Source organism: Astyanax mexicanus, chromosome 4 (assembly GCF_023375975.1).
Source record: "Astyanax mexicanus isolate ESR-SI-001 chromosome 4, AstMex3_surface, whole genome shotgun sequence".
Lineage (NCBI taxonomy): Eukaryota > Metazoa > Chordata > Actinopteri > Characiformes > Acestrorhamphidae > Astyanax > Astyanax mexicanus.
The window spans coordinates 21,659,478-21,687,421 of record NC_064411.1 but is presented as its reverse complement, the minus strand read 5'-3'; the positions used below and the strand labels follow the sequence as shown (position 1 = coordinate 21,687,421).

At 35.4% G+C, this 27,944-nt stretch overlaps 2 protein-coding genes and 1 pseudogene across 3 annotated transcripts in view; all 3 read left to right on the top strand.

Moving 5' to 3' along the window:
- The window catches only part of LOC125801440 (zinc finger protein 239-like), a 91,483-nt pseudogene that overhangs the window by 6,638 nt on the left and 56,901 nt on the right, over positions 1 to 27,944 (top strand).
- LOC111189180 (uncharacterized) lies at positions 80 to 17,726 on the top strand. Its single transcript, XM_049477491.1, has 5 exons — positions 80 to 674; positions 1,334 to 1,507; positions 10,391 to 10,564; positions 11,951 to 11,997; positions 16,982 to 17,726. The coding sequence occupies exons 1-5, from the start codon at positions 208 to 210 to the stop codon at positions 17,569 to 17,571; spliced, it is 1,452 nt and encodes a 483-aa protein (XP_049333448.1). The 5' UTR covers positions 80 to 207; the 3' UTR covers positions 17,572 to 17,726.
- LOC111196704 (NLR family CARD domain-containing protein 3-like) overlaps positions 26,859 to 27,944 on the top strand; it is a 124,074-nt gene continuing 122,988 nt past the window's right edge. For both annotated transcript variants that reach the window (XM_049477092.1, XM_049477090.1), the window contains exon 1: positions 26,859 to 26,943. The gene's annotated coding sequence lies outside the window, so the exon portion shown is untranslated. The remainder of the gene's footprint in view (positions 26,944 to 27,944) is intronic.

Below are 27,944 nucleotides of genomic sequence, written 5' to 3'. Positions count from 1 at the left end.
AGAGAAGTGTCTGTGTACTCAGGAGTGTGTACCCAGATCTTCAGGGAGGAACATGAGCTGCACCTGGGGAAGGTTTTCAGCTTTGTTCATCTGAGCGTTCAGGAGTTTCTTGCTGCTTTATATGCATTTCTCAACAGAAAAATTCCAAAAGAACAATCCACTGAACAACAAACCAGTAAACTCTTCAAGTTTTTAAGCAAGTCAACAATGACTGACTTCCTCAGCAGTGCCATAGACAGAGCCTTACAGAGTGAAAGTGGACACCTGGACCTGTTCCTTCGTTTCCTTCTGGGTCTCTCACTGGAGTCTAATCAGACTCTATTAGGAGTGTTGCTGACCCCAACAGAGAGGATCTCTCACAGCAATAAAACAGTCCAATACATCAAGGAGAGGATTGAGGAGAACTCATCTCCAGAGAAATCCATCAATCTGTTCCACTGTCTGAATGAACTGAATGATCATTCTCTGGTACAGGAAGTGCAGAAATACCTGAGTGGAGGTGGTGAGCGTCGTCTTCAAAAGGCCAGGCTCTCTCCTGCTCAGTGGTCAGCTCTGGTGTTTGTGTTGTTGAACTCAGAAGAAGAGCTAGAGGAGTTTAACCTCAGTAAATATGATCCATCAGAGGAGTGTCTTCTGAGACTGCTTCCAGTAGTTAAAATATTCAGAAGAGCTGTGTGAGTATTTTTATTTAGGCCTTCACACAGTTTTTAATCAACTGCTGATGTGTAGAATCAGTTTCCATTTTCAGATTCACATTATTCACATTGTCACATATAAGCATGTATTATCCTTTGTGTGTAATAATAGTTAAACCATCATTTTAATGTTAACAGTACATGAAGTTTCTGTCTAAGACTGATTAAATACTATCTTAAAAATGGTTTTGGGCAAGTAATATGTTTGTTAAAATAAATGCACATCTCTTGCATCTTGCATCTCAATATGCTTTGGAGAAATTATTTAGCAATACAACAACAATTTTATATAGAACATACATTTTAAGTGTCTGTATTTATTTCTAACATATATATGTGGGAGAAGGTGTAATGTTTTTCCAGAGTTTAACTGGGAAAATAGAATAAATTCACATACTCCAAAAAGCCTTGCTCATTCTATGTTTTGTTAAACATTTCCTTTTCTTTTTTAACTCATTATAATCTGTCCCAGAGCTTTTGGTGAACTGTATGCCCATGCTGATCACAAATAAAGTGGAGATTTCTGCATGTTAACTGTTTCAGTATAAAGAAACACCAGCTCTCTATTCTTTGTCAATCCATTCAAATATTCTTATTTGGGTTTATTGTGAAATCATTTGTTTATTCTTGATTTTTAGACTAGCTTCATGTAATCTTGGAGTAAAGACGTGTGAAAATCTGGAATCAGTTTTAAACCTGGAAAACTCCTCCCTGAAAGAGCTGGACCTCAGTAACAACGACCTGCAGGATTCAGGAGTGGAGCTGCTCTCTGCTGGACTGAAGAGTTCACAATGTAAACTGCAGATTCTCAGGTCAGTGTTTCTGTGATTTTTCATTTGAAATTATCAGGGCTGTCAGCATTAAATCATTAACATATGCTTTTAGGTTGGAATCAGTAACGTGTTACTATTTTTTTAACCCAAGTTTTATTTCGGCACCAAGTTTGACCCCAACTTCTGCCGTAATCTGCCCTGCCTCCACCCAACATGCAGATTTCTTCTGGTTAAACGACTGAAGCGCTTTAATGCGGTGTCCAGCTGTAACAATCCGGTTCAAACTTTCAGCTCAGACCTGGATAGAGAGCTTTGTGGCTCTCTCTCCATTTCTCTGTTTGTTTTTGTCTCTCTCCATTTGTTTCTCTCTCTCTCTCTCTCTCTCTCTCTCTCCGTTTGTGCCAAAAGTTTTACACAAAAAATAAAATCCACAATCAAAATGTTAAGAATCAAAAGCAAAAATTGTATGTTGCAAATTTAAAAGAGAAAAAATATATGGCAAATATATATTTTTAAATATACTTGGTTATGTTATTTCAGTTTAGGTTTGGCCAGTCTTTGCTTTTATTTTTGTGTTTTTGTGAATTTTTTTGTGGAGTTTTTTGGATTTTGCTGTTAAAGACTTTTGCTTCTGGAATCTCTCCCTTGCTTCTGCTTTAGTTTTTTTCTTCTGAGTTTTTGCACACTTTTCACAGGTGGGCGGGGTTAAGAAGAAGGCGTTCGCCTTGAATCTCCATTGGTCATCTGGTTCTGGACTCACCACACCCACCCCGCCAATTTCAAGCGTCCTTCCAAACACGGAGAGCGAAAAGCTTCCAGTGCACAGCAGCAGCAGCGGATTGTGTTTACAATTAAATTTCATACAAACGTTCTGTTCAATGTTATATTAAATCTCTGTTTCACTCCATTAAAAAGCTCACATTAACATGCTAAATTTTCATGCACAAAGTAGGTAAATAGCTAACTCACTAGCTCGCTGAGTAGGTAACTCACTAGTTCACTTATTAGGATACTCACTAGTTCACTACTTAGGTAATTAGCTAACTCACTAGCTCACTGGCTAGGTAACTCACTAGCTCACTGAGTAGGTAACTAGCTAACTCACTAGCTCACTGAATAGGTACTATCATACTACACTATAATGTGATCTTTTTAATGGAGTGAAACAGAGAATAATATAACATAATATAACATTGAACAAAACGTTTGTATGAAATTTAATTGTAGAAGTATCTGCCGCTGCTGCTGTGCACTAGAAGCTGTTCGCTCTCCGTTTTTGGAAGGACGCTTGAAACTGGTGGGGTGGGCGTGGTCAGTCTCAGATGAGGGTTCAGGGAACCCGTCAGTCCAGAACCAGCTGACCAATGGAGATTCAAGGGGCCTTCTTCTTAGCCCCGCTCACCCGTGAAAAGTGTGCCACAACTCAGAAGCAAAAAACTAAAGCAAAAGCAAAGAAGAGATTCCAGAAGCAAAAGTCTTTAACAGAAAAATAAAAAAAAATCCACAGAAAATTCACAAAAATAAAAGCAAAGACTGGCAAAATCCAAACTGAAATAATTTTCAAATAACTGCAAAGGATAATAAAGTAACCAAGTATATTTAAAATACTTGGTTACCACCCCCACTTGGTTACCACACCCCCCCCCCCCTCTTCGGAGGACCATTAAGACTTTATTCGTATTAATACAAATTTCTGATATCTGAGGTCACTGTGCAGAGGGAGGACATAACGATGTGTATATATACAAATAAACCAAATAGAAAAAAATATATAGGGGAAGAGAAGAGAGAGAGAGAGAAAAAAACAAAAGAAGAAGTTGTGCCCTTGAAAGAAAAAGAAAAAAAATAATATATATAGTATGGCTTCCTATATGTTTCCATTTATCCATCCCTAACATAATAACACACAGAATAACAAAAAAATTAATAAGTAAATAAAAATAGCTAAATGTCTTAAATGTTAAATGTGTTATGTGACTGTGTGCGTGTGTGTGTGTAGGAACATTCATGTAGCAGTGATATATGGATTATGGATGATGTGGTTATAGATATATAATGGATGTGTGTAGGTTATCTGTTAAAGACTGATGGAGTCACTGATGTAGGAGGTTGTTTAATGCTGACCAGGTTTTTATGTGTTCATGAGTTCTGTTTTTGAGAGATGCAGATATTTTTTCCATTTCTATGTGTTCTGTGAGTGAGTTTTCCCATTGACTGATGGGGATTTTTGTCCTTGATTTCCAGTTTGTGAGAATTGTTTTTTGGCGATGGTTAGCCCCACAAAAAGTGCTCTGCTTTCCTCCTGGTTTAGGTTTGTGGTTCATGTGTCACCAAGCAGGCAGAGTGATGGGGATGGAGAGATTGGCTGTTTAAATAGTGGAGTTAGTCGAGTTATAACAAGCTGCCAGAAGTGTTTGATTGGTGGGCAGTACCATAGAGCATGAATGTAATTGTCTGGAGTGTTTAGTGAGTAGTGTATGCAGATTTCTGAATCTACTAATCCCATTTTATGTAACTTTTGCTTAGTGTAGTGTACCCTGTGAATTACTCTATATTGTATAAGGTGGAGGTTAGTATTGTTAGTCATGGTGAATGTGTTTTCCATAATGTTTCTCCAGAAATCAGCATTGGGGGTAATTAAGATATCTTCTTTCCATTTTTTATTGGGATAGCGACTGTTTGGTCTAATTTGAATAAAAGCCTATATATTTTTGATAGAATTTTGTCTGAAGAAGAGATATTAAGGAATTCTGAAATTTGTGGGCTAAGTTCTAGTATTGCGTAATCTTTGATTTTTGAGTTTAACATGGATCCAAGTTGGGGTTTTCCAAATACTGGTTCCTCTCAATGCTATATTTCTGGGTTAGATGTGAGAAAGTAGCCGAGTTATTGTTGTGTAGAACGTGGTGTAAATGTGTAATACCTTTTTCTCTCCATTTTTGTAGTTTTGAGTTTTTTTTTATGCCGGGGAAGTCGGGGTTGTGCCATATGGGTGAACAATTAGTGGGTGCAAGTCTAATGTTTGTGTTCTTGTGAAGCTCTCAGAGTCGATATCATTGGGTTTTTGAAACAAGTGTGGGGATTGATTGTTGTGCTAATAAATGGTAAGTCTGAGATTTTTATTTCATTAATTTGTTTGTTCTACTTCTCTCCATATTTCATCAGTTTGATTTGGTTTTATCTATTTAATAATGTACTTTTATTGGTTTGCAGATAGGTATTTTTGGAAATTTGGAGCTTCAAGGCCTCCCTGAGTTCTTTGTTTTTGTAATGTGGTTAATTTGATTCTGGGTGGTTTATTTTTCCAGTAGAATTTAGAGATGATTGCGTCTAAGGTTTTAAACCAGGTAGGTGGAGGTTGGATGGGAATCATTGAGAAGAGGTAGTTTAATTTAGGTAATATTGTCATTGTGATTGTGGATACTGGTAGGATAGTGGTAGGTTCATCCAGCGTTGGATATCATTGTTGATGGTTGTGAGTAGTGGTCTAAAATTAAGTGTGTGCAGCTCAGACAGCTGGGTGAAAACTTTAATGCCCAGGTATGTGATCTGTTCAGTGCACATAGGGATAGGGAGTGATTGAACTGCTGTGTCTGATAAGTTCATGTTAAATGGTTAGTATTGACTGTGGCTTTGGGTGAAGTGTAGAGAGTTTTAATCCATTCTAGAAATGATTCTCCAAAACCTAGTTAATGTAGTGTAGTGAAAAGAAATTTCCAATTAATCTTATCGAAAGCCTTCTCTGCATCTAAAGTGACTATTGCAGTTTTTGACTCATGGACTGTTGTGTGATGTATCAGATTGAGTAGTCTGCGCATGTTGGCAACTGATTGTCTGCCTTTGATGAAGCCGGTCTGATCAGGATGTATGAAGGATGGGATAACCGTTTCCAGTCTGGTAGCTAATGTCTTACTTATTAGCTTTGTGTCAGTGTTAATTAGTGACAGTGGCTGGATGGTAAGGTAGGATCTTTGTAGGTTTAAGATGGAGTGATATTGTAGCTGTATTAATGTTGGTAGTCTCTTATTGTGTTTAATTTCTGCTATTACTCTACTGAACATTGGGTCAAATATTGACCAGAAGTGCTTGTAGAATTCTGCGGGAAAGCCATCTGGTCCTGGTGCTTTGTTATTAGGCATCTTACGGGGGGCTTTATGGAGTTCTTCTGAAGTTATTGGCTTTTCTAATATGCTTTTTTCTTCTTCAGTTAGTTTGGGTAGGTGTATATTATTGAGGAAAGTGTGAATATCTATTGGGTCTGGATCGTGTTCTGGTGAGTATAGATTTTTATAGAATTTCCCAAATACTTGATTAATTTCATTTCATGTTTGGCTGATTAGTCTGGTCTCATCTTTGATTGATGGAATTGTTGTTTTTTTCTTTATGTTTTACTTGGTTAGCTAAAAATTTTCCAGATTTGTTGTTGTGATTTAAATTGTTTATATCTTAGTCGTTGTATTAAAACTTGAGTCCTCTTGTTTATAAGTTCATTATACTGTGATTCGTATTCTTTTAACTCTTTTTTAATTTTATATGATGGGTTTTTTTATCATTTCATTTGACAATTCCCTGATGTTGTAGATTAGACTCATTTTCCGTATCTTTCTTCTTCTTACAGGAACAGTAAGAGATGATTTTGCCTCTTAGTACTGCTTTCCCAGTTTCCCATAGTATTGTTGGTGTGGTTTCTGGAGAATCATTTATTTCTAGGAAAGATGCCCACTCTTTTTTGATGTAGCTGTCAAATTCTGGGTCTGTAAGTAACGAGGTATTTTGTCGCCAGCTGAAAGTTTTATGTAGTGGATTTATGTTCCATATAAGTGAAACTGGAGCATGGTCACTGATTATTATAGAGTGATATTTTATTTCTGATATATTAGTTATAATAGAATTGCTGGTTAAAAAATAGTCAACGCGAGAATATGAGTGGTAGGCTGGAGAACAGAAAGAAAATTCTTTAGTGTTTGGGTTTTTGAGGCGTCAACCATCGCTGAGCCCAAAGTCTGTCATGTATTGTTTAATGATATCTGTTGAATGCCAGTAACGTGTATTGTGTGCCATAGTTAATTTGTCTATACACGGGTCAATGATTGAATTAAAGTCACCTCCAATTATAATGGTGGAATCTGATATATTGTTTATATGGTTGAAAAACTCATGAAAGAAGGATGGGTTATAAATGTTGGGGCCATGCAAACTTGCTATTGTTAAGGGTGCGTTGCTGATGTTGATGTTAATTATGATGTATCTACCTGTGTCTGATATAGTGGTGTTATGTGTGAAGGGGATTTTTTGGTTTATTAGTATTGATACTCCTCTTTGTTTGGAGTTATAGTAAGCTGAGAATATATGGGTGAATTGTGGTGATCTGAGCTTATGATGATTTGTTTCTGATAGATGTGTTTCTTGTAGTAAACAAATGTCTGCCTTTAGTGAAGTGAGATGGTTTAGTACCTTGGCTTGCTTAATCTGTCTCCCGATACCACGAATGTTCTAGTTCATAAATTTAAGTGAAGACATGTTGTGATGTACGGATTAATAATGTTTATCAATGATATGATATGAGTGTGCAGATGTTTGAGGATATTTTCTGGTGTTTGGGGGATGGAGTGTAAACAAAAATGCATTTTTCGAATCTGGGATATATAGTAGTAATAAAATAGAGGTTGGTGCAAAGAGATACAGAAAGGAGTGATTAAATGCAAACAAAGTAGAAGAGACATAACATAAGATAAAAAGTGTTGGATTTGGTGTGACATACATGTTATGACATTGAGACGTTGCATGCATTAAGTTATTGCTAAGTGGTTCCTTGTGATTTTTATGGGATTCTGTGAACGGATTAATGTGCGTGCATTAGTATATTTGCGGGTGCGTGTGTATTTGCGCGTAATGGATGGATGGATGAGGTGGCATGAGGAATTTTAATAAACAACTAAATATTAACAAAATAAAAAATATAGAATTATAAACAACGTCCTTTGGTCTATCTTGCACATGTTTAAAAATGAACATTATAAATATCATTTTTGTAATTTATTACATTTTAGAGTAAAATTCTCATTTCCACAACATGTCCGTATCAGAATTTCAGTACATTGTTTGGAAATTTTAATATTTAAACATTTAAAACAAAATACTTAAATGCATTTCATACTATAAACACTTTTAGTAAATAAACATAAACGATTTTACATTGAAAAGTAAAAGCAATAAAATTAATAAAGAAAAGGAATGTGTCCAACACTAATTTTCTCATCCTCCGCAACAATTTTCAATCATTGTTTAAATCCACAAGAAACTTAAATTTTCAAGGCGTTTTCAACATTAGGGAAGACATTGGCCATGACACTCAGGATGGCTACTATGTAAGCAGTTCTTCTCATATGTTTCTGGATAAAAGTTAAAAGATTGCTCATCAACTTGTCTGCACGACTTTTTCATTGTCATTACCGATATATCGATATAAGTTTTGAGCCTACAGTTTGAAGTTACAGTCTGTATTTTTGATTATAATATAGTATATTAAGGTCTAAATGGACACTGTATGTGAAAATTTATCTAGCCCTCATGGTGCCTTTACAGTTAGCATAAAAGTTTAAAGTCACTCATCCTCCAACCGAATTCTCACTTACTGCTACATTTCAATACCTGTTGCGGTAATGAGATGCACTGTTTGGGTAATGAGAATTTAATTAGGAAGCATAATACAGATGCCTTTTTACTTCCTAATTGTCATAACTTGAGCATTACCCTGAACATTTTCTCCAGTAGACCATTCTAACTTAGCTATTGCAAACCACCAGTAGAGGTCACTAATGTTCCGTCTTATCTAGCCTGAAACTAAGTCTAATTCCGTACACAGAATTAGATGTTAGACCACATAACTAGAGCTTTTTTTTTCCATCTTTGATATATTTTATTGTAATATGCGATGTGTATTTGTTTACAGGCAGGTAGCTATTGAGAAAAGAAAGGCAGCAGCAAAAGCAAGGCTGTCAAAGTTACTTTCACATGATATTATTTGTGTACAGTCCATTCTAAGGAATTAAACAAAAACTGGAATGGATATCATAATTTCATATTTGCCATTTCCAGTGGGAAAATAAAGACAACACGTGATCTGACCAAAAAGTACCATGACGAAAAGAAAAAGCAATGGAGGAAAAAAAGTCAGCCAGATATTACAGAACTGACATATGCCTGACATATGGGCAAAACACAAAAAACTACGTAAATGACTAAAAATGTAGAGTTTGTTCTTAGTAGGCATACAATGCTGGATGGTGCATAAAGATAGACAAGATTTCAGAGTTTCTGAGAGGTCTTTCTTTGACATTTGTTAAATGGTTTTCAATAGTTAAATGAGCTGTTTTATTAATGAAGGTGCTGTAGTCTACATGAACAATTCTTTTGATATAAAAATGTTTGCATTGTAAATTGTCTTAAACAATATAAAATGTTCTTGAAAGTAAACATTCTTTTCATAATGTAGCATTGTGTGTAAGTGTAAGCTAATAAGTCTTCCTAAACCCTTGCTTAACTGTGAATGAACTGAACTTTGATTAAAAATTGCATTTTTATCATATATTAGATGTCATATTGCGGTAATGATACATTTTTGTGGACTTCATCTATAAAATGCTAATAAAATATGCAATAAAATGGAACAAATGTTCTGAAAATAATATTCATAGTAAGTTTAGACCTTAATCTTAAATCCTCAAAAGGAAATTTGTCGTTAAATGCATTTTGAAAAAATCCATACTGAATGTAAGTGGGAGTGGAAGAAAGAGAAAGAACGAGAGAGAAAGGAAAGTTTAGGGGATACACACACATTATGGATCAATTTTATGAGGTTATTTGAGTATTGACCTATATATTAGAGATTGTGCAACGAGAGCACAACGCACATGAGAGAGACAGAGTGTGCAAATGAAAGCGCTCGGGGGAGAGATAGAGAGAGAGAGAGAGAGAGAGATAGAGAGAGAGACTGCTATTTAGTTACAGTTAAATAAATTTAGAACAGCCAGGGAGTTATGTTTTTGTCACGATATAGCTGTCCATTACCATAAAGTTTGTCGACGGAGACGACTGCTATTGTCCCTTCTTTTATGAGTTCTTTCCTCAGCAAACAGTTTTCTGCGTCTGTCAAGGATTTCACGGGGGAACGGGTCGTTAATTCCCAGGTCTGTTCCTCTAAGTTCCCTTCCTTTGCTAATGATGAGCTCTTTATGTTTATAATGCTCGACCTTAGCCTAACATTTTGATTGCGGATTTAATTTTTTTGTGTAAAACTTTTGGCACAAAATTCACCACATAAAATATTCACTATAAAAACTTGCGTCTTACGAAAAACAAGTGAGATTAATCACAGAATTTTGGCAGGTTTAATTGGATTGCATTTTTTTAATCGATTGACACCACTAGAAATTCTACATGTATAAATGTGTAAATATTCAGGTGTTTACCATGATGATAACAAATCACACAAGAAAAAGTGTTTAACGAAAGTCAGAGTATACCAAACAAACAAATACGAGTCTTCTGCAGTCGTCTTAAGAATGTCCAACTTGAATGAAAATTTGAGATATATCACACATTGATTACAAAATTGTGATGCACGAGCAAAAACAATTTTAGCAAAAGTTAATATGAACTCAATTCTTTGGTCCACATCAATGCTAATGCCGTATTCACAGAGATGCTTACTTTTGAGGTTTGGGTTTCATGAATTTGTTAGTCTGTGTCAACTGTGTTAAGAAACTTTAGTTTTCTATAGATATTTTTTCAGATTTTGTAGTGTTATTTTTTTAAAAAGAGACTTATATCAAAGTGCATTATCTTCCTCAGTCTGCTATGTTGTCTTTCTTTCTTTCTTGTTTTCTGTCACTCTCACACATTCTCTTGCTCTGTCTGCAGATTATCTGGTTGTATGATCACAGATAAAGGCTGTTGTTCTCTGGCTTCAGCTCTAATTGCGAACCCCTCCCACCTGAAAGAGCTGGATCTGACCTACAACCACCCAGGAGAGTCAGGAGTGAAGCTGCTTTCTGCCAGACTGGAGGATCCACACTGCAAACTGGAGAAACTCGGGTAGGTCTGAACTAATAATTATGTTATCAACTTATTGTAAGGTAAATATTGTTTTACATGTTGTACATTTTTGTCACTCGCGATATTGCTTGTGGAGCTCTTTCCTGTGTGTGCACTGTGCCTCACAGGAAAGCAAAGTGTTGAGAAAGTTAGGGGTTAATGCTGTGACACATTGCATTGTGGGACCTGTAGTAAATCTAGTTGTAGTCACCATGTAAACACGGTGGAGCAGCATGTAACCTTCATTCTGTCATTCTGTTTTATTTTTGTTTACACAGCCACTGTTAATTGTTTATGCTCAAGCTATCTGCACTGAATGCCAAGTACTTCACTGTAATTCTGTTTTGGCTCATCTTTCTGTTGGTAAAAAGAACCAAGGTTTAGTTTTCACTCCAGAACAGGTGGAAAACTTCAGTGATGGAGAGCTGCCCTGAGCATCGAGTCAGGATAAAAGTTACATAATAAAAACTGATCTCTACTAACTTTATACACACTGAGAGTCAAGCACCCCAGCAACCAGCCCATGTCTTTATGGTAAAAATAATCAGTGACTGCAAAACCAGAATCCTTTCTGAACACTTAGGGCCCTAACCTACACCCTGTGCAAGGTGGTCTTGATGCTTATTGCTATCTTACTCCCACCAACAGTATATTTTCATGCTCTTCACCTGTCTTGTTTAAACAGCAATGGTGATTTTGAATATATCTACGCGGATGAAAAACATTGGACCAAGCAAGTCCAAGCAGCTGTGCCATTTAAATAGCAATACGCCAAAGTCAGACCGCACCTGGCTCTTATAGGGAATGGCAAATGACAGGGTGATTGGTTTATTTCACGATACATGGTGCACGGCTGACAGCTCACCTACGGATCACTAAAATAGAGCCCTTAATTTCTAAAGAGATCCCATTAATGTGATTGAGTTGGTTTGTTAGCTTTATTTAAAAATGTTGCCTTTGTTACATTTAACATTTTTGAAGTTTTCTAATGACCAGTGGCATAAAATAATTTTTAAATCATGATAAAATACTTTTTGCACAACAATTCCTTGAAAATGTATGGTCCAATAAAAACTGTTGTTGTGACAGGACTACACTCAGGTATGAATATGAATGCAAAAAACATACTTTAGTAAAGTTTAACCCTTTTCTGCAAGCCCACAAGAAACCATTTTATCTTATTTAGAGAAGTTAATCTTCCGTTTTTAATCTGATTTTATGCAGTGTGCATTGCAGTTCCGTACTTTACCACATGAGGTCACTAATTTCCGCTCTCTCAAATGTTCACTCGTTTTCACGCAAAGTATTTCTTTATAAATCAGTTTCTTAAAAACCTCACACTGTTCTGATCTGTGTGTGTGTGTGTGTGTGTGTGTGTGTGTTTAGAGTGGAACATGGAGGGAAGATCCGAATCAAACCTGGATTAAAAAAATGTAAGCTCTCTTTCTCTCTCACACACACACACTACAAACAAACAATACACACACACACACACACACACACTAAAAAAACACTACACACACACACACACAGACTACATACAATCAATACACACAAACACTACTTACACACACTACATACACCCAATACACACCCAAATACACATACAATACATACACTCAATACAAACACACTACATACACACATACACTGTATACAAACACTACACACACGTACACTACGTAGACACAATAAACACACACACAATACACACAAACACTACACACACTCAATTAACACTACACACACACTAAATATAACACTACACACACAATAAATATAACACTACACACACGCTAAATATAACACTACACACACACTAAATATAACACTGCACACACATACACTAAATATAACATTAAACACACTAAATATAGCACTACACACACACTAAATATAACACTACACACACACTAAATATAACACTGAACATTAGGGATGCAACGGTACAGTGTGGCCATGGTTCGGTTCGTATCGCGGTTCTTGGGCCACGGTTTTGGTTCGGTTTGGATATATATCAATATTATCTAGCTCCAACATGCAGCACGTTTTTAGCCCTTTCTATTTCAAATCAACAAGGTGCTCCTACTCACACTTTCAGAGCCAATTAATAAAGTCACAGATTAATTCAAATCACAATATCTATTATAAAAAAGGAGCACTTATTCTTACCATTAGTCAAAAACAGGTAATTAATTAGTGTTTAATTAGTCCTCAAATCTTCAGCATTTAAAATCTTCAGAGCTGATTTGCTCCGATAGAATATATAAATATATAAAATACTATAAAAGTAATATATAAAAAACTATCAACTATAAAATATAATATACTAAAAAATCTGCACAGTAACTATAAGTTATTATTAGTTATATTTATATCTGACATTTATAAGGATTTAAATTTCTGTTCAGTACACAGACTTAATAACTGTAGCTTAATATAGCAGTTATAGCCAAGGGCGTAGGAGCGGGCTTGATATTGGGGGAGGGACACATTTGCGAAATATGAACCAAAGCCCACCCTATAGTTTCCTAGAACAACATTTGTGGGATTATTTTTTATCACAAATAATCTTTTTTTTTCTGTATTTTGTTTATAATTAGTTACATCCAATAAAAGGTGATTTTACAGCCTAAACATGTTACTCCACATTACATTTACTGTTGTTAGAAAAAAAATATGCATGCAATGTCTGAATTATATACATAGTACAAAAACTGATCAGTTATCACCTAATATTTAAAATAATATAACAGTATTGGTTATTATTATTATGTATTGTATGTCAATTCTGTTGTATATTTACATTTTCTCCACTCTTTTTAAAAAAAAAAACATTGGTTCCTGCGCTTTTATTTTAATTTTTTTTACTGAGAACACTTCTTTCTACTGAGAGAATGTAACTACGTTTCCTAGAGATTTTTGGCAGAAGTTAATATAAACGTCAGGACATGTGGTCTTACTGTGAACTACATATGAACAGAAGTCAGGTTAGATCAGTGTTTCTTAACCCTGTTCTTACATATTCTACTGCATATTAACACTGTTCTGCATATTCTACAGCTTCCTCTGTTTAAAGGCACTTTAATAAAGTAAGTGGTGGTATGATGTGTCTAATAAACTGCTGAATATACATAATGATTAATTTAGGATCCATATGGGGCTAAGAGATTTTAACAGGTAAACTCAATAAATGATTGTTTATTAGCTGATCAGTTGGATCTGATGGAAAACACAGTTTTAGGGCAGTGATGATCAGGGTTAAGAAACTGCTTTAAACTACCAACATTACCCAGTGTTGTACTAAATTCTGTCTATCCTCTACATTCAGCTTCTAGCTAACTGCAATCCTAAATTAATAAACAGTTTGAAAATGAAATAGTGATTAGCTGATCAGGTACAGGGCAAGTTGAACATTACGTATATAGTTTTTTTTCTTTAATCTTGACTCCCAATCAAGGTAATTCCAAAGTTAAGTTAACTCACTAACACAGCTGCAGTTTATTAATCACAGTGGGGTTAAACTGTGTGCTGATTCAGAGACGTGTATTTTTAACCAGCTATCAGAAACATATCATCACAGTTTACATGATTAGATACCGTTACCTTTCTTTTAGAAAAAAATCACCGTATATCCATATCTTAAAATCAGCTGCAGCCGATCCCGCTGCTAAATCTCACAGCGAGGGGGCGGGGCTTCCCCCCACCAACATACTGACGCCTACGCACGCCGCAAAAACAGCAAGCTGATTAGCTGTTTCTCCTGAGAGGCGGAACTTAATTCCTGAACCGGCTCCGTGATTGGTCCGGTCTGTCTCCTCATTAATAGCACAGCTGAGCTGAGCGAAACAATATCATTTTTGGGGGGGACAAATCCACCTGTTTCTAATATCCCCCCGGTTCCTACGCCAATGGTTATAGGCATTCTGCTGTTTGAGAATTTTAACAGATGCTTATTCTCACTCAAATGCTGGAGTTTTAGAAACAAAAAATTAAAAGAGGAAAGCACTTTGACTGAACAGGAATTTATTTTATTTCACAAACATTTGAAATACACAGAAATATAAAGCTATATGTTAGCGTTCGTTTCTTATCACCAGGGCAGATTTATTAAAATATAAAATATATTAATTCATTAACTAAAATCTCGTCCAGCGCTCTAAAAAGCTGCAGGCACACGTATCGAAGTTTGGCAGCGTCCGCACGGTGCGGGATTACCTCTGTTTTCTTAAAGAAAAATCATTTTTATAAATAACGACGGATCAAGTGTAGTTTAAACTGCAAAACCATGATATAAAACTCAATATAAAAACACCACTGTCATATAACCAAGAGAGACATCAGGCAAAATGCACTTCTCCCCTCTCTCTCTCTCTTTCTTTCTCTCTCTCTCTCTCTCTCTTTTTCTTTCTCTCTCTCTCTCTCTCTTTCTTTCTTTCTCTCTCTCTCTCTTTTTCTTTCTCTCTCTCTCTCTCTCTTTTTCATTCTCTCTCTCTCTCTCTTTCTTTCTTTCTCTCTCTCTCTCTCTTTTTCTTTCTCTCTCTCTCTCTCTCTTTCGCAGTGTGAAGCTGAATTCAGAGCGATGCTACAAATAATATAAAACTCAGTTCAGTTAACTAAAATAAGATGAGTGCGGAAAAGTTAATTAAATATTGTCAAATATAAATAATAGCTTGAGGTTTTGGTGAGCTATTTCCATGTTTTGAAACTGAAACTTTTATTACTATCAGGCTTTTTATTCAGAAAGCCTGTGGTTGTTTTCAAGTTTTTTTTAATGAGTTTATATTTTATATTACTTATTTATTTTATTTATTTGTATTATTTTATTTATCAAAATAGTTTATATAAATAACTATATCACATATATATATATATATATATATATATATATATATATATATATATATATATATATATATATATAATTTATTTATATATTATTTTCCCCACATGATTCCCATGTTCTTAGTTGATTAATATTAATTTTATAATATCTTATTATTCTTATCATTTTACTTTATTTTCACTACTGTTATTTTTTCTTCATAAAATATAAATTCTTTACTTTTTATGATCTTTTTAAAATGTCCTATTTTTCATTTTTTACGTATATATTTTATTCGTGTAGAGTAAATGTCAGTTTTTATTTCTAATTTTTTTGAATATATATTTTATCTGTTTTAAACTGTAAATGCTCAGGGGCATTGTAAATGAGGATCCCCCTCCAGTGTAAATAATGGTTGATTGCTTGATTAATATTCAGTGTTGTAAACCCAGTTTTTACGTAGACAATAAAGAGAATAGAGAATAAAATAACATTACTCTTCTCTTATATGAGCTGCTGGTGAATCTTCACAGTGTGACGGCGCAGTCCCCCAGCACACGCTCAGCAGCCCCTCCCCCTGGCCATGGGCGGGGCATGTACAGCGGGAGAGCGTTTGTTCACTCTGTTAGTGCGCACCCAAATACCACCGTCCATCCGGGTGTATCAAACCAAACAGACCAATAAAATACAGAGAACCGTCGCATCCCTAATAAATACACTAAATATATCAGTAAATATAACACTAAATATAACACTACATATTAAATATAACACTAAATATAACACTACACACTAAATATAACACTACACACACTAAATATAACACTAAATATAACACTAAATATATCACTACACACTACATATAACACTACACACTAAATATAACACTACACACACTAAATATAACACACACTAAATATAACACTACACACACTAAATATAACACTACACACTAAATATAACACTACACACTAAATATAACACTACACACTAAATATATCACTAAATATAACACTACACACTAAATATATCACTAAATATAACACTACACACTAAATATAACAACACATACACTAAATATAACACTAAATATAACACTACACACACTAAGTATATCACTACACAATCTAAATATAACACTAAATATAACACTAAATATAACAACACTACACACTAAATATAACACTACACACTAAATATAACACTAAATATAACAACACTACACACTAAATATATCACTACACACACTAAATATAACACTAAATATAACACTACACACTAAATATAACACTACACACACTAAATATATCACTACACACACTAAATATAACACTAAATATAACACTAAATATAACAACACTACACACTAAATATATCACTACACACACTAAATATAACACTAAATATAACACAACACACTAAATATAATACTACACATTAAATATAACACTAAATATAACAACACTACACACTAAATATATCACTACACACACTAAATATAACACTACACACACTGAATATAACACTACACACACACACTAAATATAACACTACACACACTAAATACACTCTCTGTGTGTTCTTGTGTTCAGACGGCTGTGATTTCACTCTGGATCTGAACACAGTGCAGTGTAATCTCTCTCTGAGTGAGGAGAACAGGAGGGTGGAGTTTAGAGCGGAGCTGCAGTCGTATCCTGATCATCCAGAGAGATTTGATGGGTGGTGTCCGCAGGTTCTGAGTAGAGAGAGAGTTACTGGTGTTACTGGACGCTGTTACTGGGAGGCTGAGTGGAGCGGAGGAGGAGCTGAAGTAGCTCTGAGTTATAAAACCATCAGCAGGAAAGGAGGAGGATCAGACTGTGGGTTTGGAGGGAATTTAAACTCCTGGAGTCTGTTCTGCTCTGATTACAGATACTCTGTTCTTCACAATAATAACAGAACTGATCTCTCCACTCCTCCCTCCGGCTGTAGGAGAGTAGGAGTGTATGTGGACTGTCCCTCCGGCACTCTGTCCTTCTACAGAGTCTCCTCTGATACACCCTCACACACACACACACACACACACACACCCTCACACACTCTCACACACTTACACACATTCTACACCACCTTCACTCAGCCCCTCTATGCAGGGATTAGGGTTAATCCTGGCTCCTCAGTGCGTCTGTGTAAGATAGATTAACCCTGTGTGTAACAGAGATTCGATGTGTGTGTGTGTGTGTGTGTGTGTGTGTGTGTGTGGGAGGGAGAATTGGTATATAAGTATGTAAATATTTTATATAGATGATTTTGTATTTTTTTCCAGAACTTTTATTTTAATTACTGTTATCTTTATTCCCTACTGTTATTATTGTTAATTATTGTTTTATTTTATTCTAAAATTTGAAAAGGTTCATAATAATAAAGCTAAATAAATGAAGAAAGGTGAAGAGGAGTCTGATGATTTTTTGTGTGTTTTGCTAAATGAAATTTAGATTTTAAAAAGTGTCTACTGGAATTAATGTCACAATTGGTGCTCTAACAGCGGCACTGACCTTTCCATAGTAATTAGTAAGTGTTATTTGTTGGGGTAGTTTAAAGTAGGGCTGGACCTGAATATTCATGTATTGGGATATTCGCTTGTTGAGTAGGTATTCTGTTTTTAATTTTGTTATTCGGATATTCGTTTTTTTTTTCCTTTCCAGAGCTCCACCTCGCTCTAACATCACACTTCCGTTCAGGTTAATGGCGATATAAAAGAGGCAAATTTTAGAGAAGCTCAGCTGTTTGAAAGCATTTCAAATTGAGTGTAGACAAGACAAAGGCAGTGTGCCAAATATGTGATATTTAACTAGCATATCATGGCGGCACATCAAGCTCGAGGAACTATCTAAATGCAGTAAGTATTATTTCTTGGTGGTGTAAAAAAACAAGATTATTCCTGCTAGCAAACTTATCTTAAATAGTGTCTGCCATGTATTGCCATGATGAAGCTGCTTCTGTCTGACATTAAAAGTAATGTTATACATGATAAAAACTTGCAGGCACTTCAAAACTGATTTATATAATAAAATGTAAGGGGTAATGTGGCAACAGTAGGGGCTAAATCAGTTACAAAAAGCCTAGCCTACAAGAATGATGTCTGAATGAATGTCCTCTAATCTAATATAATTTAACATGGTTTAAAAATATAAAATAATTTCTAAACAAACAAACTATTTTATATTGAGCTTATAGCCCAAGTGCAAAAACACAAAATCAGTAATAGCGCTATGCACTGCACAATCATTAAACCCAAATAGAGCAAGAACAGTAACATCATTTACAATGACCTTCCTCTACTCTAATGTAATTAACAGTGTTTAACAATATAAAATACTTTCTGAACAAACTTTTTTTGTTGTTTTTAGGCAAATAGCAATTCACTGGGCCGGCTTGTGCAGTAGCGGCGCTCCTGGTCTGCGTATGCAGCGGAGAAGCCGTGGTGTGGGGCAGCAGAAATTCCGGGGTAAAAACTAAAAAAAAATTTGGGGTGAAAACGTCTCACTGGTCAGAGCGTGCAGTGCAGTCCGAGCACGCAGCACAACATAAGGAGATATAATGCACTCCATATATTCAGGACTGAAGTGGAATAAATGATACTGTACAGATATAATCTGTCTCTAGTAGATATTTAATGAGAAATAAGAACAGTGTGAATAAAAAAAAAAAAACAGACGCCTATCACAGACCATTTTCTTGAGCCCGACCCGGCCGAGGAAAGGGGTGGGAAATGTTTTTTTTTTTCGGGGCCGGGGGTCCGTGGAAAATTTTGTGTTGGATTAAGGGGGCAATGAGTGATTTTTTTTTCGTACTTTAATCCGTTTTTAATCTGTCTCTTAGTCTCTTACACTCTTGCCGGAATATAAAATAATATATAAATAATAATAAATAATAAATAATATATAAATAAATATAAAATATTTGCCGGAGAGCACGACATTATGATATTATTTTAGTTTTAATTAAGTATTGTGTATTGCATTTCTCTATTTGATGTAATACTCTAAGATAATTACTTACATAGCATATTGATGTTGCAGCATCTCAAACTCTAATATGTATAAAATTAGATGCTGTTCTCTTTAAAGGATTTAAATCAGTGTCGGCTGTTACCTGGACATCCTACTGCAGTGTGGGTGGAGAGGCTTTCTCTGAAGTTTAAATTAATTTTTTTTCCCCATTTTCTTCCCAATTTACACAACCAATTACCCAACCCACTCATTAAGACTCCTCCCCCTATCACTAGTGATGCTCCAACACCAGGAGGGTGAAGAAGACGAGCACACGCCTCCTCCTGATGCAGCATTGCCGAGTAGCATCACAGCGCTAACGCTCGGAGGAAAGCGCAGCGACTCGGTTCATCAGGACACTTGGAGAGGCTGCTTGTTCACTCTCTACTCCACTTAATCATTTGTTTAAAAAAGGTTTGAAAATAGACATAAAATGTCTATAAAATGTTTTGGGGGACATTAAATGTTTTTATTTATATTCACAAAAATACTGATTTTAAAATGAAGCTCAGGAAAGCGTAATTAAAATTTTTATACAGTAAATTATTTTATTCACTATTTTTTTTAATCTATAGTTGCAGATTTAATTAAATATTTTTATTCTTATTTGTATTAAAATTCATATTTTCAGTAATGTTTCCTATCAAATATGAAACCTTTTTATGTAATGCTTGAATAGATTTTCTCAAGATTTAGGCAGAAAAATTACAAAAATAAAGCTGGCATTTAAATAGGTTAAAATACCAGCTAATCAAGCTAACCTAACTACCCTTTTAGAGTAAATCCCATCCTGTTTAGATTATGTAGGACATATTATATTTTTGTCTGTAGGATTGACTGGCTTTCTAAATGCTTGAGTATAGTGGCTACATAATTGGCTAACAGAACAACTCTTCCCTTGTGAAAAAGTTTACATGAATTATGCTAAAATAGGTCTGTACTTAAGCTGTGTTATTTTGGAACCACTAATTTGTACTTGATTTCTACGTGTTTATAATTTAAATATATAAATGTGCACTAAATTCATACTGAGTATACTACTTATGTTATTTCTGCCACTACTTAATACAATTTAAGTATGTTTTTTGTACAGCTGAACATTAAAACCATATTAAAAGTGTGATTTAAGTGTGGATTTGATGTCACATTCATTTTGAGGAGAGAACATAAACTGAACAATGAAAAGCTAGATATCTTATTACAAACATCAGCTGTTAAAGTTCTTTTACCTAAAATAAAATAAACACAACTAAAATAAACTTTCAAAGTAAAAGAGTTTTAACACACAAAATGAGCAACACAAAATTTGACTGAAGTAGTTTTATTATATGCCCCCAGACACACTTATTAAAAGTGAAAATGTTTTACAAAGTAATGCTAAGTATATATTTTATTAAGTACATCACTAGTACAAAATTAGCACAGCCAAATAAAGTATATATTTCATCAACGTATACCGGAATACAGATTATATAGCTAAAATGTAGTATGTAGTATAAGCAGAAAAAAGTATACTTTAATTATTCTGCATATAAAAGGGTTAGAAATGGTTTTGAGGTATCTTAGCAAACTAGACAGTACCACTGAATGAAGCCTATCAAGTTCAAGCTACGTATTAACTACCTTGTTTTATAGAACTATAACATGGTAATGGCCATAAAATGTTTTTTTGAAAAAAAGTTTGAGTCTGGTTCAGCTGCATAATGTTAAGATCTGATTTAGCTTAGTTTCTAGGGATGTGGTACTTTTGTACTTTCCTGTGTGTCTGACTAGCTTTCAACATTTCTACTTGATTGGCATGAAAGAATGAATTTGAACTAATATGAAAAATCTACATTGTTTAAGTACTTTAAGTGTAATATTTTAGTGTTGGTTTAGTTATTGCAGGTTTTCTGTTATGTGTCTTTAAATTATAATTAAACGGTCAGGCTGAGTTGATATTAGCTAATATTTCTTTCTTTGCAGCTGCATGAAGAGTGTTTAAAAGAAATGAATCAAATATAAAAAGTGTAATATGCTGTGATGCCACATTCAGTAAATGTTGCGTAATTAATTATACACAGTTTGTTTTACTGCACTTTCCACACTTTATTTTCCTTTTTACTTTGTATTAAAGGTGACATTAATCACACTCATGTTTATTTTACTTATTAAATTATGTAATTCAGAAATTACAATTATTACATTGAGTAATTCAGGGTTTAACAGTAAATCAGGTGAGCTGCTGATGGAATAAAACTTTTGCACAGTACTGTATAAAATAAAAATGCAAATGTGGAATGTGAAAAAATATGCTCTGAAACTCACTTACAGTCCTCTCTCATCAACAACTTCCTGCAGCACAGAAGAGGAACAACCTTTTCTGTTCACTAAATCTTTGTAGTCATCTGAGGGGGCAGAACAGGAACGTGTTCCGTCCATCACTCCCATAATCTGAGGTAGACGGGAAGTTGCCTCAAATCTGTTTACCAGCTCCAGGGCTTCGTGTTCATTTGGGACTTTTATTAGTTGTTTGATAGGAGACTGTACCATACCTTTACAAAAATAGATATACACATTTCTTAACTGTGCTTTTATGGATGCCAAACTGGTTGGCGGTAACGCGATACTCGGCACACGAGCCTAGTTTATATAACGAAACAGCAACATGTATAACTGCTGGAACAGAGGCTTTAATGGTATGTACTGCAGGGGTGAGATAACTTTCCATTATATAAAAATAAAACTTTGTTAAATTAAATAATAATCTTTTCCTTTTTTACACACTTTCCCTCACTTCATACTCTGTATGGTCAGTTGTATTTATTTCTGTTTAGATTCTTTGTAGAAATGCATGAGTTATGTAACCATAATATAATAAATAGTTTGTTTAATTCATCAAAGCTAAATCATCAAACTAAGCTACGTTTCACACAATAGTACAGTTATACATAGTCAGTTAATCTATTTTGATATTTTTTGGTGGCATAAAACAAAAACATAACATGCTTTATATATTTTTTTTAAATAAAAGTGTGAAATTTTCCCTTACCCACTAGTTTGATCCTACAATAAGCATAGTGACAATAAAAAGACAACAAGCAAAATGAGTCATTTTAAGAGAGAAAAGTTTATTAAATTCAAAAGAAAAATTGTTTATAAAAGGAGCTAACGCTGCCTCCAGCCGGTCTGACCGGAGTTCATCTGCCCTGTTATGAGAGCCTCTTCCCAGGCCGGTAATCACGTTCATCACTGGCAGGGTATCTGCACATTTTTAAAGCTCAAATTTAATGACTTTTAAAACCTTGTTAGTACCTCTGACAAGAAGAAATAATACTACTGCTGTGGCAAAAATGAGACAGTATACAAAAAAGTTTAACTGAATTAAAATAAGAAATTCAGTCCATTTTACAGAACATTACTGACTTTCTATTAGCAAAAATAATTTCAAATAATCAAATTAACATAAAAGTGCTCTGTTAAGAGAACTCGACAAAACAGCCTTTACTACCTTTTTACCTACAAACAGCACAAATATGTAAGTTTGAAGTTTCAGCTTGTTCCGTACCGTTCAGCACCATACTTCTGCCAGAGATAATCTATAAAACATACAGTTGTTTGACTGTGTTTTTATATGTCTCCCATGTGTCACAGCTCGGCAGTCTTCTTATCAATTTCACTAGTTAGTATTAATAACTGCTCTCTCTTTTCTGTTTTGCTCGTCTCCTTAGTGTGTGTTGGAGTTTTAATACTTATTAGCTTTCTTATTAGTTTTTTATTTATATAAAAAATTTAGTAGCAAAATATAGGCTATGACCTATGACCTGGGCTCTAGCTATCCTTTAAGAGAATAAAAGATCCTTGTGTTTAATCAATAGTAATGTGTTCTCCTGTGTGTGTGTGTGTGTTTGTGTGTGTGTGAACCATATGCATGTGTGTATATATACCTGGCCAAGGGTGATCAAGCGAAATAAACCTGCGTTTCTCTGAAGCTGAACTCAGATGTATTTTATTTTTTTTAATAACGTACAATTAGATAATCCATACTGTTAAGAGGCAAAACAAAACCCAACAAGTGTTTCTGTCACACCTGTAGCCTGTGTCTATCTTCTGCTCCTGTCCTCAGTTCTCCTGTTTTGTTTACCTCCCCATGTGCTCCTTGAGGCTTTGTTGTGTTATCCATTCGGGGCACAGTAATCGTGTCATATGATGATGACCCTGGGTTGGGAAGCTTCTTTGTTTTGATCAGTTCCACATACTTTACATTAGAGGGCCAAACTTCAACTGCTCTTTCAATGGCCGGCAATTTTGTTTAAGCCTCCGGTGGCCACAGAAAGGTAAAGTAATACTGAGGATTTTGTTGCAGAACTGAAGTTCTCTCTTCTTGCTGGTGAACAGCTGAAGAAAGAGTGTAGGGCTTTGAGCACTTTCTCAATCTGCCACATCAGGAAACCACTCTTGAAAGAGTTCTCGGAGCGTATGGAGGACAGAGCTTCCGACAATTTCAAATTGAGCTACTGAGCCACAGCAAATTGCTCACCATATTCTTTTTGTTGTATGAGCTCAACAAACCTCCAATTTACATTCGGTCCATCCATTGACAAAGAGACCATATTCTTTTGTAAACTCCTGCCAATAAGAAAAATAAAAACAGAATATAAAAATGTATAAAATGCGTAACACTTTATGCAAAGTTATGATAAGTTATGTCATCCTTTTACTTATTCTCATGTTTTTTTAGATGTGTTGCTGTTTTAATGTTTTTTTTTTTGTATGAAAATAGCTTGGTAATAAATATTCTTATTTTAGGCTGGGAACAATGGGTCCATGCCAAACATAAAAGACCAATACAAGTATTATAAATATATCAGGTATGAACAATGTGTCTAATTTTGATTAATTGTTATAAGTTAAATGGCATATGGCCTACGTTGAAACATTCCACCAAGTCATCTACTGTCGAATGGCCAATGAACTGCGAGCCAAAGAAACGGGACCGAACGTGGGGACTTCAGTGGTTCTGTTCAGGCTCTCGTCAGACATAATGACAAATGAATCTTCATTCTCTCGTGAGATGAGCTGCTTCTTCTTTTGTACACCATCAGATGGCCAACTCAGTGTCATGCAGCCACACCCTTGTCTCTGGGTCTAAGTCAACTAGGTCAGATACTGAGTGTGGGCTAAATAGTGGGCTGCCCGTAAATATATGTTCAGCAGTCTATTCAGGTTCACCACACTCACACGCTGCACTATCCATCAAACCCCACTTCTTTTAAGGAAGACTTGAAGCGGCCGACCCCAGTGCACAGAGGGTTCAGCAAGGTCCATAGGTGGCGTGGCAGGACTTCTCCTTTTACACCACCACCTGGATCCCTGATCGGGATCCCTGATCCCGAATTATTGGATGTGGGAAGGCCCAGCTGTTTCTCAGCTGCTTTTTGGATAAAAAAAAAAATTAAATAATTTGTACATTTAGTAAGCTTATATCCATTTCATTCAGATCATTAGTAACTGTTAATCAGTTTTCTCCAGATACAAAGTAAATATAAATTTAACTTTCCCATTTAAAAACATGGGAAATAAAACTGTTATAAAAGAACAAATAAAACACAAATTTATAATAGTAATGACTTTATTATAAATATCAATAGTGATAATAAATCCCTTAAAAACAAAACACTAAGTCCTACACTCAGTAGTAGTTTTGCCATGTTTGGGCTAGTTTGAGTTTCTGAAGGACGGGTTTTAGACTGACTTTGGACTGGATATTTTTGTTGAACCTGGCAACCCTGAGTGTGGCCGTAATCGACTGAAGCTGCCCCAAATAAGATTATTTATTGTACGCATGAAGTGTGTTTGTTCTCTGCTTTTCATACAGTAAGAGACACGCTTGCTTAGACTTACTATCATTTCCTGCTTCCCAAAAAGATGCTCATTAATGGCTGAAGAGCTGATGCTGGAACCTGGTTTGCTATTGGATGGAAGGCTGTTGATGTGAAGATGCTCATTAATGTCTGAAGGGCTGATGCTGGGGTTTGGTTTTTGATACTGCTTGAGTGTTCCTCACCATCAGGGTCTGGTTCACCACTGATTACTATGTCAATGGCAGATTGATTCTCACAGACCTACACAGAGTAAAGACTTTCATCAGTGTGATAAGTAACAAAAATACTGCCATTTCTAACCTTTCCCACAGCCATGTTTTATGATGATGATCAGCACGAGGATCCTGCTCCACACCAGATGCAGTGAAGCTTTCATTAGTTCTGTGTACAAATATAACTATAACCAAAATGATGTCTACAAAGATTATCAGGTAGTACTGGCTAAATACAAATTAGTACAGATTTATTGATACTTGCGTAACCCACATTAAAATATGGTTATATCATAAACTCTAAAATTTCTAAACTGTTAATATACTAAAGTAACTAAAATAGTCAATAATAAGTTAATAATACTCATCATGTTAAAACTTTGTTAATTGATAAAGATGGTTAAAATGCTAAAAGCACTTTACTGAATGTAGCTTAGCATAAGGTAATGTCTCTTTAAGACAGCCATGCAGCTTAGAAAACACACACACACAGCCACAGGCAATTAGTGCACATTTAAATGGTACAAAAAAAGATTCCTAAAATATTATATTATTATTTTATTTCATTTCACATAAATCTGCCGTAGTTGTAAAGGGGGATTTATGTCGAGGGGGGGTTGAAGCTAGTCAGTTTGATAGTCTCAGCTAGCTAGCTAATGCTCTATTTACATGGTCCTGCTACTGGAAATTTGAGATTTTTTTTTTTATATTATCTCAGGAGTTTCTACGCTGTGCCCTCTCACTGACATGAAATATTGTTCTCTTTTGCAACTCAGGTATGTTATATTCTGTGTATTATAAGTTTTGGACAGTAGGGGGCAGTGTTTCTCCATTACTGTTAACCAGTCTGTGCTGATAGCTGAAGGGGGAGGAGTTTCTACGCTGTGCCCTCTCACTGACATAAAATATTGTTCTCTTTTGCAACTCAGAGCAATAAACCACAGAGGTGACAGTTCTGACTCCTGTGAAATTATTGACACAACGTGGTGAGGTGACTGGATCTGCAGTCCAGGGGTGGAGCAGAATCGTTCCAGGTACATAACCCTTAAATAAATAATGACAGTGAGCTCAAGCTGTTTAATGCAGTCATGGAAAACAGAATCATCATGAAAAACTCATGAAAACGTTATAAAATGTGGGTCAGAGCATGCGCAGTGCGGGGAGGAGCACTTTTGGACGGGTAGCTGAACTCGGTGTGAAAACTGGGGGTTTTACAGCTGTGTGGGAGAAACTTCAGACTGAATATTCAAACATTCCATTCAGCCCTGTGATATGATTGGCTTACAATAGCCAACAACGAACAATTCTCCGCCCACCCAGCGCCTATTCGCTGTGAGAGAGCAGGGGGGCGGGGTTTAGAGAGAGACAGGTGTGACGCAGTGAAGGAGAGAGTGAAAGTAAGTTCAGTCTCCTCCATTAGAAGAGGACAGAAGTCCGGATTCACTCGGTAAGTTTAGAACTGAAGAGAATGTAGAAAAGAACCGTGTAGCTTAAAGTCAGAACCAGTTCTAAAGGTTCCTCAGATGCAGAACCGGTTCTTCCACTCATCCATCAAGTTATTCTGAGTTAAAGTTAGTTTAATTTTTAAGAGTGCAGGTACGTAACAGTTTTAGATTTTATCCTGACGTCATTTTTTTAATCTGACTCATGACCAACATTCAACCTGAAATTAATTTCTATTGACGTTGGTGATCAGCTGGATAGTGAGGGTTTTATCCTCCAGTTAGACCAGGAGCTCACCACTCACCCTGCTACTCATATCATGTCCAACTGGAAGTCCTCATTTACTTGTTTTTATTAAAAATATAATTTCATGAAATGTGATTGGAACAGTCACACCATGTGAGCATTTTTTTTGGTTTTACTGAAAATTGTGATAAAAAAAATTATACTATCAATGCTCTGTAAGTTTACATAAATCCATACCTGTCAAGTCTCCCGTTTTGGCCGGGAAACTACTGTATTTTACTCCTCTTTCCCGCCGTCCTCCCGTATTAGTATTTTCGCGTAAAATTTCCCATATTATATTTAAATAAAAATATATATATTATTGAGGAGACAGGGCACTGACCGCTCTGTGTCTCTTAACCAATCATGGTGCCGGTTCAAGGAGAAAGTCCCGACTTTCAGGAGAAACAGCCAATCAGCTTGCAAAGGAGAGTCAGTGTGGGGAAGCCCCCCGTCGCTGTGAGTTCAGGCAGCTCGTTGGAGCAGCTGATGTTAAAACATATCTGGATATACAGCGATTTTTCTAAAAGAAAGGTAACGGTAGGCTTATCATGGAAACTATGATGAAAATTTTCTGATAGCTGCTTAAAAATACTCGTCTCCGAAATAAAACACACAGATTAAACCTCTTAAAATAAAAAAAATTAAAGTTTGTGACTCAGTTTAACTAGAAATGTGGAGAGGACCGAAATGAACTGAACTGATCAGGGGTGGAGTGAT